This window comes from Podarcis bocagei (assembly GCF_964188305.1).
Source record: "Podarcis bocagei genome assembly, chromosome: 7".
In the NCBI taxonomy this organism is placed as follows: Eukaryota; Metazoa; Chordata; class Lepidosauria; order Squamata; family Lacertidae; genus Podarcis; species Podarcis bocagei.
This window is the reverse complement of record NC_138132.1, coordinates 6,225,989-6,239,904: the sequence shown is the minus strand read 5'-3', so window position 1 is coordinate 6,239,904 and position 13,916 is coordinate 6,225,989. Positions and strand designations below refer to the sequence as shown.

The 13,916-nt window shown below is 47.0% G+C and overlaps 1 protein-coding gene across 1 annotated transcript in view; it reads right to left on the bottom strand.

The window, feature by feature from the left end:
• The window catches only part of SLC8A2 (solute carrier family 8 member A2), a 135,840-nt gene that overhangs the window by 9,006 nt on the left and 112,918 nt on the right, over positions 1-13,916 (bottom strand). The window contains exons 3-5 of the mRNA XM_081200214.1: positions 10,741-10,844; positions 9,541-9,558; positions 380-504 (exon numbers count right to left, since the gene is read on the bottom strand). Of these exons, the coding sequence (XP_081056340.1) occupies positions 380-504; positions 9,541-9,558; positions 10,741-10,844 (247 nt within the window). The remainder of the gene's footprint in view (positions 1-379; positions 505-9,540; positions 9,559-10,740; positions 10,845-13,916) is intronic.

The following is a 13,916-nucleotide window of genomic DNA, read 5'->3' as shown; positions in this document are numbered from 1 at the left end:
ATTGTGAGCCGCTTTGAGCTGCAAAAGTGCCATACAAATGCAAAACCAAAATCAAGCTTCAGCGAAGCCTTTTTATGTCGCTTGCTTGTTGTTATTTATTTAATGCATCCATATCCCTCCTTTTCCCTCCAAGGAGGGCAAGGCGGTTTTCATGGTCCTCCCTCTCCCCCTTTAATCCCCACAACAACAACAACCCTGTAAGGTTGGACTGAGAGGCGGTGATTGGCCCCCAAGGTCACCTGGTGAACTTCGTGGCCAAGTGATGATTCGAACCCTGGCCTCCCTGCTCAGAGTTCAATGCTCTAACCACGACGCCACACAAGTGTGAAGGGCTGGGAATCGAGGCTGGGCAAGGCACCTGCCGTGTCCCCCTCCTCACCTTGAAATCGTAGGATTCCTCAATGATGACTTCCAGGCGGCAGTTTTCCCCCAGGACCGGCTTCCCCATCTCAGCGATCCGCCGGGCTTCCTCTTCCTCGGCCGAGAGCTTCTTGTCGGCATCCACTAAGTCAGGGGAAAACATGGCGTAAGGAAGAAGAGACTACAGTGGTACCTTGGGACTCAAAGGCCTTGCTTCTCAAATGCCGAAAACCTGGAAATAATTGTTCTGGTTTTCAAACATTTTTTGGAAGCCGAACATCCAATGCGGCTGTCGGCTATTGTTTCTGGGGCGCCTGCACCAATCAGAAGCTGCGCCTTGGTTTTCGAACATTTCGGAAGTCAAACGGACTTCCGGAACAGATTAAGTTCCGCGCTTTTGCTATTTATTTTGCGTTTTTGTTTTTGAGGGTTTTTCGGTTCATTTGTTTTTGTGACTGTGTGGAACCCAGTTCAGCTACTGATTGATTGATTGATTGATTGTGTGACTGTGGAAAGGGTTAAAAGCCCCCCATCCAAACAATAACTATCACCAGTGCAGGTAAGAAAAAAATAATTTTAATTTTTATCATCTACAATACTGTCTTATTTATTTTATAGTACAGTGCATTGATTATTGCTTTCATCTCATGGATCAATGGTTTTGTTAGATAGTGAAATTCATGTTAAATTGCTGTTTTAGGGGTTGATTTAAAAAGTCTGGAACGGATTAATCCGTTTTGCATTGCTTTCTATGGGAAAGCGTGCCTTGGTTTTGGAACACTTTGGTTTTGGAACAGACTTCCGGAACAGATTAAGTCTGAGAACCAAGGTACCACTGTATACTGATATCCCACCTTCTCCAGGTGGTCACAGATAGCAACAGATTCGTAAGCGGGGCACCTCCAAAGGCCATCTAGCCTGACCCTCCTGCCAACACGAGGGAGCACACCGCCACAGCATCTCTGATTGGTGGCCATACCCTCCCCACTTAAAAACCTCTAGCGAAGGAGCATTCCTTTCCATCCTGCAAGTTTCACCATCCTCACAACAACCCTCTGGGATAGGCTAAGCTGAGATATAGCAACTGGTCCTCCAGGAAGTGAGCCGAGTCAACCAGCTTTTGCTACCCAGAGATATACTGCTCTTGTACATGGAGGTTCTGTATTTTGCTCTTGCAACTTTTCACCGTTAACGGTAGGCTTTCCTTTCTTGAGTCGCACAGCCCGTTCCTCTCCATCAAGAGATTTTGGAGCCCAGTTTTTATTAAACTTTAAAATCTTGCCATATATATTCTAGACAGTGCTTTTCTTTCTTTCTAGAAAAATAGGCGCTGGTACTCATAGAATCATAGAATCATAGAATCATAGAGTTGGAAGAGACCACAAGGGCCATCGAGTCCAACCCCCTGCCAAGCAGGAAACACCATCAGAGCACTCCTGACATATGGTTGTCAAGCCTCTGCTTAAAGACCTCCAAAGAAGGAGACTCCACCACACTCCTTGGCAGCAAATTCCACTGTCAAACAGCTCTTACTGTCAGGAAGTTCTTCCTAATGTCTAGGTGGAATCTTCTTTCTTGTAGTTTGGATCCATTGCTCCGTGTCCGCTTCTCTGGAGCAGCAGAAGTTGCTCCAGTAAGTGCCACACTTTTTAACAACAAAAAGGGTGCCGGTACCGTGTGCCCCTGAGTACCTTCTGGGAAAATGCACTGATTCCAGATTCCAAATTTGTTATACATTTCTCTTTTAAAATTGACTTCCTGTCTTTCTCTCCATGCTGTTCTTAATCCCAGCCCATTTACATACTGCATTCTAATAAACATTTCACCTGAGACATATCGTTCCATTTCATATGCAGTGGTACCTCGGGTTAAGTACCTGAGGTCCGTTCTTAACCTGAAACTGTTCTTAACCTGAAGCACCACTTTAGCTAATGGGGCCTCCTGCTGCTGCCACAGCACCAGAGCACGATTTCTGTTCTCATCTTGGAGCAAAGTTCTTAACCCGAGGTACTATTTCTGGGTTAGCGGAGTCTGTAACCTGAAGCATCTGTAACCTGAAGCGTATGTAACCCGAGGTACCACTGTATTATCAATCTTCTACGGCTGCTCATAATTCAAATCCTGCTCATGATTTCATCAGATGATGATATTTTTCTTTTCTTATTTTTGCTGTTAGTTTGTCAGTTCTGCATAGTCCAATAGATAGATAGCTAGATAGCTAGATAGATAGCTAGATAGATAGATAGATAGATAGATAGATAGATAGATGATAGATAGATAGATAGATAGATAGATAGATAGATAGATAGATAGATAGATAAATAGATAAATAGATAGATAGATAGATAGTCTTGGCCACAGGAGCACTTCAGACCCACAGGCTTCTGTAGAAGAACTTGATTGGGGATAATGGGAATTGTAGTTCAACCTATGGAGGGCGCCGTGCTGGCTGCCCCTGTTCTTGAGCCTTTGAGAACATAATAAAGGTGCAACCTGTCCTTGACCATAACCCTGAGAGGGCCATGTAATTAGCTGCTATTAATGCAATTATGAAAGGGTTTCTTCTTGGCGTGGGATCATTTGGCCTGTTTGAGAGATAGAAGATGAAAAAGAATAGCATCTTGCTCAGAGGCTTAGTGAGGGCAGCAGGCCAGGCAGCAAGTGCCATTCCTCACTGGTCCTGCACAGCCTAACATAGTAGAACCGCTAGGATTCAGCCACAGAGAACCACTAGGATGTGGAGGGGGAGGGGACCTGGAAAATTTGGATGGTGCTACAAGCAACCAGCAGGCTTCCTTTTTTCCCTTTTTTAAACACAACACCTTCTGGGCAGGAGCAGTCTACCTGAGCAGTGAGGATTTCGGCAGAAGTATCCTCCATGCCGGGACGCGGGTGGCACTGTGGGTTAAACCACAGTGCCTAGGACTTGCCGATCAGAAGGTCAGTGGTTCGAATCCCCGCGACGGGGTGAGCTCCCGTTGCTCGGTCCCTGCTCCTGCCAACCTAGCAGTTCGAAAGCACGTCAAAGTGCAAGTAGATAAATAGGTATCGCTCTGGCAGGAAGGTAAACGGCGTTTCCATGCACTGCTCTGGTTCGCCAGAAGTGACTTAGTCATGCTGGTCATATGACCCGGAAGCTGTACGCCGGCTCCCTCAGCCAATAAAGCAAGATGAGCGCCGCAACCCCAGAGTCGGCCACGACTGGACTTAATGGTCAGGGGTCCCTTTACCTTTTCCTCCAGACACCCAAATACTGGTTCCTTGGGGATAATGAGGTGCAGAACTGAGAGCTTCACCTGGCATTGAAATGGCCAGTGGCAGCACAGGGAAATGGAACTAATTTCTGCCTCCCCCAGGCCCCTGAGAAATATTCTGGCTTCCGCTGGCAACCAGCCCTCTCCAAAAAGACCACTTCCTAGATCCTAGATTCTATCTCTCTCTCTCTTTTAATTGATAATCAAGAAAGGAAAAAACAAGACAATAATACAAATAAAACAATGATAAAGACAATATTAGTTACAAATCAATAAAGCAAAAAGCAGTCCTTGGACTATAGACCTAACCTCCCATCCATTCCTTGTTTCAATTATCTATTATTTGTTGCCAAAACATATTTTTATCTTAAATGAACTAATTGTTGATTTATATTAAGTTTCATACTTTTCTTAAATCTACTACTAAAGTTATTCAAATGCTGCAACAGAGTTTAAACTACTGCAATTGTTTTTCAAATAATAATAATAATAATTTATCATTTATACCCCGCCCATTTGGCTGGGTTTTCCCAGCCACTCTGGGCGGCTTCCAACTGAATATTAAAAACAGTACAGCATCAAACAAAAAACTTCCCTAAAGAGGGCTGCCTTCAGATGACTTTTAAAAGTAAAATAGTTGTTTATTGCTTTGACATCATCTGGGAGGGCGTTCCACAGGGCAGGCGCCACTACCGAGAAGGCCCTCTGCCTGGTTCCCTGTAACTTGGCTTCTCGCAGTGAGGGAACCACCAGAAGGCCCTCCGTGCTGGACCTCAGCATCTGGGCAGAATGATGAGGGTGAAGAGGCTCCTTCAGGTATACTGGGCTGAGGCCGTTTAGGGCTTTAAAGGTCAGCACCAACACTTTGAATTGTGCTCGGAAACGTACTGGGAGCCAATGTAGGTCTTTCAAGACCGGTGTTATGTGGTCTCAGCAGCCGCTCCCAGTCACCAGTCTAGCTGCCGCATTCTGGATTAATTGCAGTTTCCGGGTCACCTTCAAAGGTAGCCCCATGTAGAGCGCATTGCAGTAGTCCAAGCGGGGGATAACCAGAGCATGCACCACTCTGGCAAGGCAGTCCGTGGCCACATAGGATCTCAGCCTGCGTACCAGATGGAGCTGATAAACAGCTGCCCTGGATACAGAATTGACCTGCGCCTCCATGGACAACTGTGAGTCCAGAATGACTCCCAGGCTGCACACCTGGTCCTTCAGGGGCACAGTTACCCCATTCAGGACCAGGGAGTCCCCCACACCCGCCCGCCCCCGGTCCCCCAAAAACAGTACTTCTGTCTTGTCAGGATTCAACCTCAAATAAACTTTGAAGGTTTCCCATTTTGAAATAAATTCCTGTTTTGGTTTGTTCTTTATTTTTTCTGATAAACTACCTAGCTCTGCATTGTCTGGATCCATTTTTATTGGGGGGAGGGGATTTCATCACTCTTCCACTTCGTAGCGATAAGAACTCTTGCTGCCACTGTGGCCTATAAAAATATACTCTTCATTTTTCGAATCCTGGATTCTCAAACACCAAGTGCTGGTTTAGAAAACCTGCAGAACAAAAGTGGTAATCTTTTTTTCCTGCTGTCTAGGGTTTTAGGCTTCAGATGGGCAAATGACTTGCTTGGACATTGGTATCTGGGTGGTGGTGGGGAAGGAATATTCCCCTTAATGTAGAAAAATAGCTCATCAGGGGAAGAAGCTGCTTTGTATACTTCTTCTCCTTGAAGCGCAAGCTTTCTCTGTGTGGGGATTTGTGGGTTTTCGTTTTGCTTTTTCTAGAGCAGCCATTTCCAACCATAGCTGTCAACTTACAGATTTGAAAATAAGGGGCCAGCAGCCTCGGAAATAAGGGATCAGCAGCCAAAACAAGGGATTTTCTGAACACAGGTATGTTCGACTTCTGAGCCCCTCCAAGCCAAAGGCAGAAAGCCCAGCCAGCAGCCAAACGAAGCCTCAAGCGGTGGTTCCCACAGCGCAGCAACCCGGCAAAGGGGATGCAGCAAGGAAAACCACCGTCACCTCTCCGCTGGGAAGCGCTGAGCAAAGGCGAGTCCCCAGGCAAGGCGGCCGATTTGATCGGCACAAGGCATGCAGGCTCCACCCCCCAGTCGTTCTTAGACTCCTTATTGGGTGAGCAACGCAGCCAAGCAACACAGTTGGTCGGCAGAGAGGGAGGGAGAGGAGCTGCTTCCTTTGAAACCCGGGAAATTTAAGGGACATCATCAATAAGGGACAGCAGCGGGACACAGCACTGGGATAAGGGACTTTCCCGCCAAATAAGGGACGGTTGACAGCTATGTTTCCAACCTAGTAGAAATGTTTCTGGAGTGCAACTCCTGCTGGGCCTGAAACATCTGTTGTAGAGAAAAATCGCAACATGCAATTTGGCATTAATGCCTCGAAGTAACAGAATCCTGGAGTCCAGACCACTTTTGCTTCCTTTCCCTGGCGTCTTGGCTTTCTTCGCTTGGGCAATGGATAATTTCCAAGATAGGAACCTCCGTTCAAGCCTACTCAACCACAGTTGCTGTTTCACCCTCATCCAAATGCCAGAATGATCCCCAGTGACAATATGTTAAATTGTCAGGGCAGTGAATTCAAATCACATGGCAATACAGACCCCGTGCCTGAAAGGAAGGGGGAGGATACCTCACCAAAATTCAGCACAGAGAGAAAAGGCAGGATCCTGCAAGCGCAGTGAACTACGCAAATGATACGCTGCCACTTACTGTGCATACAGTGGTACCTTGGTTCTCAAATGCCTTGGTACTCAAACAACCCAAGATACTGTCTGTCACCAGAGACTGGGGCCCTGCGGGACTTGACATTTTCCCACAGGGCCTGCAAGACAGAGCTGTTCCGCCTGGCCTTTGGTTTGGACTTGGTCTCACCCTTATGTTTCCCTCCCCTTATGGTTTTGACTTTGAGGCTGCATTTTAACCTGTATTTTAAATTGTGTTTTTTTTCCCCTTTTTCTTCTTTTTATGTTTTTACTGAAATTTTATTCTTGTTAGCCGCCCTGAGCCCGGCTCTGGCCGGGGAAGGCGGGGAATAAATAAAATTTCTTCCTCTTCTTCTTCGTCTTCTTCTTTTAAAAAACCCCCAACCCCAGCCAACATGTCCTGGTGACCCCATGTACCCCACAACCTGTTCCATTCACAATCTCTCCCCCTAAAGAAGACGACAGAGAGTTGTTTTGGGCAGGTAAGATTTCTCTCTCCCTCCCCCCTCCCTCTCATCAAAGCACACATTTTCATCTCAATCTCTTCCAAAGCATATAGTTTCTCTCCCACTCACTGCCTCTCTCCCCAGAACATGGCTAACGCGTACGCACACACACTTTCTCCCACGCACCCTCTCCCATGGCATTCCCTCGCCCCCGCAAAGTGCTCCCTCTCCCAGCCACAGCTGTTTAATAGAAGGCTATACCTCATCTGCCAACTCCATCCCCTGCCTCGGGGAATCTGGACAGGCCACAGGAACAGGATATCTCCCTCTCTCACACTAAGGTTACCAGAATCCCCCCCCCTCCCCATGAATCCAGGGACACCTTTCAACTTCCTACTAAATAAATGGATTTTTTTCAGGGGACTGCTTTGTAAATCCAGGGACTGTTGTCCCCAGGAAACGGGGACGTCTGGTAACCTGATCTCACACCAAATCACCATTCGATATGCAATTCCATTGCACCAGAGAAGCAAACACACACACACCTCTGTGTTGTTGTTGTTGTTGTTGTTTGCTTTCTTCGAAATTCTCTAGATTTCCTTCCTCCTAACCCCACCGGAGGAAATCAACAAATTTGCATTGAATTTTGCAGTGGACAAACTCCAGTAGCAAACTGGTTTTTTAAAAAAAATTAATTACAATTTTTTTTGCCAGCCGTAGTGAAACCGTTTTAGCGTTCCTCACAAGTCCTCAGATATTTTGTCCTTAAGATTCGGCTAAAGAGCAAGTACCCAATCCCTTTGGATTCATGTCCAGGACACAACGCATAAGGATCCATGCCCCATACATTCATGTGGGGGGAAAGCATTGGGGCTACAGGAGAGATTTACCAATAACTAGCGGTTACAGAACCTCCATGTTTAAAGGCAGTATACCTTTGAATACCAGCTGCTGGGGACAAAGAACAAAAACACCTCCTTCGTGCCCCACTTACGAGATTCTAGAGGTGTCTTCTGGAAATTGCAAGACGGCCAAAGTGGATATTATGGCCTGGACCAGCAAGGCAGTTCTTGTGTATTTATATACTCTTAGCTTGCATGAGGAGCTGTAACAGATGGCGGTCAACTCTCTTTCATGGGAGGTTTCTAAACAAGAGGTCGGATGCCCCTCTGTCAGGCACTCTTCAGCTGCCATTTCTGCATTGCAGAGGGTTGGACTAGATGACCCTTGTGGGCCCCTTTCAATCCCATAACCAGCTGGAAGTGGCATGTACAAGTATTGCGCACACTGCAATTATGTGTCTAGTCTGTGTACAACAGAGTCATGTGCGGAAATTGTAATATCCATGTCTTTGCAGCACCAATACATCTCTCCTCCCACATACCTTGACCCAGGGAAAGGGAACCCTCCAGATATTGCTAAAATACTGTTCCCAGCATCACTAACCATTAGTCACACTGGCTGTGGATAATGGGAGGTGGAATCCAACAACTTCTGGAGGGCCCTGTGTCAAAGCAGAACCCGGCACTTTGTGGAATGCCCAGTGAAGTTCCATTTTCTAATTCATTATTTTATTTTATTTGCAAATGAAACATGGGGAAAAGACACCTTGTAATAAAATTTCTATCTCTGCAGAACCTTTTTGAGTCCACGGCTCCCTTGACCGACTACATTCTCTCTGCGGCTCCCCTGTGGGGCTCAGGAGCCCAGTTATGTCACCCCTTTCCTGCAGAGCTGGCAGCCTCTCGCCCTTTTTCAAACACCCTCCCTTGTGGAGGGTTCCCTCAGCCTCCTCCCCTCGACTTGGGGGTCCTCTAGGCAGCTGCAGCGACTGCGCCTGGTCTCTGAACTGCCCCCCCCCTGCCCCAAAGAGAGGTATTATAGTTCCGTTCCACCTTAAAAGAGAACAGGCATGACTGTTGTGTGTCACATGCCTGTTTACTTCCAGCACTTGCTGGGAACTTCCTTTTGTATATTGCTTTTGCTATTGGAGACGAAAGGAAGCAGACATGTTTTCCCTTTGTTCCTGAACTATGCTGAATAAATTGCTGTAAATAATGCTCACACATGACTCTGTCCGCCACAACTGTTGTGAGGATTTATTCACTCTGCTGATAAGAGCGTGCTGAGTCTCTAAACGTATCTGAGGCTCGTGTCGCTGATTGATGCTGTACTGGGAACCAGTATTCGCCCGACTGCCAGCCGGTGGCTGGAGCCAGCTGGGGGCCTGCCAAATGCCCCCATCTCCCCGGCAGCATCCCAGCAGGTATCTCCTCACATTGCCCCACAAGGGCCTGGGAAGCACCCCCTGTCCAGCCCCAGAGGCACCATTCGCCTAGGGAGCTTATAGCCAAGGCTGCTGCAACAAACAGCTGCACAAGCCTTTGGGAGGTGGAGACACAAGAGGGCATCAGAGGAGGGAGGGAAGGCCATCATTCAAGGCACCTTAGGGTGCCACAGCACACCGGTTGAAAGCCACTGCTTTACCCATTTCCTTGGGCACTGTGAGCCCGAGTGAATTCAGCGGAAATTACTTCTGAGCATAGGATTTGCCTGCCCGATACTTTGGGGCGAAGTTGCTCCATCTGTACAATGGGCGTCGTAAATGCCCTGCACCTTAGGTGCCGGAAAGTTTGTGCCCGTGAGATGTTCAGAGCAGGTGGAGAGATCAGATGGGTTAAGTTTGAGCTGGATTTGTGAAGGCAGAACCAGTCGGATGTTGAAGAAAAAGGGAGAGCAAGCAGGGAGAGCTTACCTTGGTTTAGCAAAAGGGCTGCGACAAAGGAAACAGAGAGAAGAGGGAGAGAGAAAGAAAGAGAGAAATTATGCAGGTCGTCAGTAAAGAGACAGAGAAATTTGTGATCTGAAGGAACAGCCACCAGGGAACAGAATGGCTGGGGAGCCAGCCCCCCCCCCCATCAAAGGCAATACAGCAGGGATTTCATGCTCAAAGCAACCCTCTCCTTCTAAGCAACTGCTAGTTGCCTCTAGGGATGGCACCAGGCAGAGCCAAGGCTGGGTGTTTACTGAGGCTCCAGGCCTGCCGAAAGGCTCTGCTGCTCCAACAGCACCGTCATTTTCCGTTTTTGCACAAGAGTAGCTGTGGGTAGCCTAGAACTTGCCGATCAGAAGGTCGGCAGTTCAAATCCCCGCAACAGGGTGAGCTCCCGCTGTTCGGTCCCTGCTCCTGCCAACCTAGCATTTCGAAAGCACGTCAATGTGCAAGTAGATAAATAGGTACCACTCCGGCAGGAAGGTAAACGGCATTTTCCATGCGCTGCTCTGGTTTGCCAGAAGCGGCTTAGTCATGCTGGACACATGACCGGGAAGCTGTACGCCGGCTCCCTCGGCCAGTAAAGCGAGATGAGCTCCGCAACCCCAGAGTCGGCCACGACTGGACCTAATGGTCAGGGATCCCTTTACCTCTACCCTTTTAGCTTTTCGCCTCCCCTGGTCTCCAAGGTTAAGAGGTCCCAACTTGGAATTGTGGGGGAGCCTCACCCTTAGAGCCTCTCCAAAATCCCAAAGCTGCTATCGTTAGCAGTTATTTACTTATTTATATGCTGCTTATCTGCCAAAACTGCTTCTGTAAGCGCTGTACAAGTACAAAACCAACAGCAAGCAGCTAAACCAAAAGCGAAGTGCCGCTGGTGGCAGTTTTGTAAGGCTGTGTCCCAGTTCAGGTGGGCTGCTTAGAACATTTACCCACCTCAAACCAAACTGAACAGGGACCAGGATATGGAGGTGGGGGCCCCATAGCAATAGGTTCAGGGCCTGAGGTGCCTCCCCTGTGCTATAGGGGAAGGTGGGAAGCAAATGGTCCTCTAGGGATGCTCCTCCACCATTGATGACCATCTCCAGAGGAACATCACTCCCCAGTTTTCACAATGACACCTCCAGTCTTTTGCTCTGGATTTGAAAGGTGTTCTCCCCACCACACCCCATAGCCACCTACCTGATATGCCCCTTTTCAACCAACGTGGCTGTCCCAGCTCAATGAAGAAGCTGTCCTTCTTCTCATATTCTTCAACGTCCACAATTTTCACGTAAAGGGATTTCCTGGAGAAGGAAGGGTGAGAGGGGAGAGAAAGCATTAAAGTCTTCATTGGGAAGAGTTTAAAGGACGCTGAGGTTGCAAAGCACATGCCCAGATATCCCTGCAAAGAGATTCGGCCCTGCAGGATCAGGCTGAAGCCCCCATCTACTCCAACATCCTAACCTCCAGTTCCAACCAGGTGTCCATGGGAAGCCCAGAACCAGGTCACCTGGGTGCAACAGAACTCTCTCAACTTGTGATCCCCCAGCGACTGGCATTCAGAGACAGGCTTCCTCTGAGGGTGGAGGCACAGCTCAGCCATCGTGAATAGGAGCTACCAAAAGGCCTTGCCCTCAATGAATTTGTCCAATCCTCCTTTACGGCCATCCGAGTTAGTGGCCATTTCTGTGTCCTGCGGCAGCCAGTTCCAGAGGTAAACAGCGTGCTGCTGAGTGAAGAAGCGCTTCGTTTCCTCTGAATCTCTTGCCAGTGAGTTTTGTCAGATGGCCCTGGGTTCCAGTATCATAGACTCATAAAACTGAAGAGTTGTAAGGGACCCCAGGGGTCATCTAGTCCAACCCTCTGCATCACAGGAATTTCAGCTTAAGCAGTATGATGGGAGCAGGAGAGAGCAGGAGAGAGAAATCATCTCTCTATTCCCTTTTTCTCTAGGCCCTGCGTCATTTTATAAAGCTCTATCATGTTCCGATCCTTTATTCATTATCCCCCGACTAAAAATCCCCAAATGTTGTAAGTTTTCCTCGTAGGGGAATGGTTTCAGGCCCCCCCATCACTTTTTGCAACTTTATGCAAAACCTTTTGCCGCCTCCCCCCCCCCCTGCAACTTTTCCAGGTCTGTCATCTCCTTTTAGGGATGCAGCAGGAAAGACCTGCCAAGATAGAAAGATAGAGATAGATGATAGATGATAGATATAGATGATAGATAGATAGATAGATGATAGATAGATAGATAGATAGATAGATAGATAGATAGATAGATGATGGATAGATAGATGATAGATGATAGATGATAGATAGATAGATAGATAGATAGATAGATAGATAGATAGATAGATAGATAGATAGATGATAGATAGATAGATAGATAGATATAGATAGATAGATGATAGATGATAGATGATAGATGATAGATGATAGATAGATGATAGATGATAGATAGATAGATAGATAGATAGATAGATAGATAGATAGATAGATGATGGATAGATAGATATAGATGATAGATGATAGATAGATGATAGATAGATGATAGATGATAGATAGATAGAGATAGATAGATGATAGATGATAGATGATAGATGATAGATGATAGATAGATAGATAGATGATAGATAGATAGATAGATAGATAGATAGATAGATAGATAGATGCTAGATAGATAGATAGATGATAGATGATAGATGATAGATAGATGATAGATAGATAGATAGATAGATAGATAGATAGATAGATAGATGATGGATAGATAGATATAGATGATAGATGATAGATAGATGATAGATAGATGATAGATGATAGATAGATAGAGATAGATAGATGATAGATGATAGATGATAGATGATAGATGATAGATGATAGATGATAGATAGATAGATAGATAGATAGATAGATAGATAGATAGATGCTAGATAGATAGATAGATAGATAGATAGATAGATAGATGATAGATGATAGATGATAGATGATAGATGATAGATGATAGATGATAGATGATAGATGATAGATGATAGATGATAGATGATAGATAGATGATAGATGATAGATGATAGATAGAACATGCATCCAAAGCAGTTACCAGAGGAGCAATGAGGAGGAACGCAGAGAGAAGAAATGCCATGGTACATCTGCAGCAGCACAACTGGATGCCTTCATCTGCTCCGGCTGCAACAAAACATGTCTCTCTTGTATCAGTCTCTACAGCCACAGCAGGCGCTGTAATTCTCCAATGGTTTGACTCACCCCCATAGGCACAGTCTTCCATTGTCTCCCAAGACAGATGGATGCCAACAACAGGCAAGAGAGAGAGAGAGAGAGAGAGAGATCCCACTGGAAGTCAGTGATGACAATACAGTGGTACCTTGGTTTGCATACAGTACGTCTTGGTTTGCATACAGTTTGGATTACAAACATGTCAAACCCAGAAGTGTGTGTCCCGGTTTGCAACCTTTTTTTTTTTTTTGGATTACAACCCTTTGGGGGGGATTATGAACAATTGGGGGGGGAGGCCGCATTGGCGAAAGCGCGCCTTGGCTTGCAACCTGTTTTGGTTTACAAACGGACCTCCGGAACAGATTATGGTTGTAAACCAAGGTACCACTTTACTGAGCTGTACCAAGCAAAGTTTTTACTTTGTATTTCCACAAGGCTGAAAAAGTCCCCCCTCTCTCTCTGCGCCTGCAGTGTAATTAAAGCCGGGAGCCCCTGAGAAAGCAAACCATCACCCGAAGACCCCCATTTTGCAAACCCTTTTTATCTTTCAAGTGCACCAGAAGAAAACATTTCCTTCCAGCCTTGGTTTCCATGGTGTGTTCCGTGGCGCATAAATGCTCTCATCAGACCACCCTCTCCGGGTTTCGCATCCTCCCTCGCCCGACTTGTTCCAAAGAGTGGGCGCTTCTTTGGCAGGTTAGGTATCTGCTGGCAGCCAGATTAGGGGAAGATCACATCACTTGGGGGGGGAGGAGAGATAGGGATCCTTCCCTGCTATTCTCTCCTCTCTATCAGACCCTGGCAGATGGGCAGAGTGACGACATCAGAAACCAACCAGAGAGGCAGGACGAGGAGGAGGGAGGGAGGGAAGGAGAGCGATCACATTCACCCAGTGCTATACCAGCTCCACTGGCTCCCGGTGGAGTACAGGATCAGGTTCAAGGTGCTGGTTTTAACCTTTAAAGCCCTATACGGCCTAGGACCCTCGTACCTACAGGACCGCCTCTCCTGGTATGTCCCACAAAGGACCTTATGGTCTTCAAACAAAAACATCCTGGAGGTCCCAGGCCACAGGGAGGTTAGGCTGGCCTCAACCAGAGCCAGGGCTTTATCGGCCTTGGCCCCGATCTGGGGGACCGCTCTGT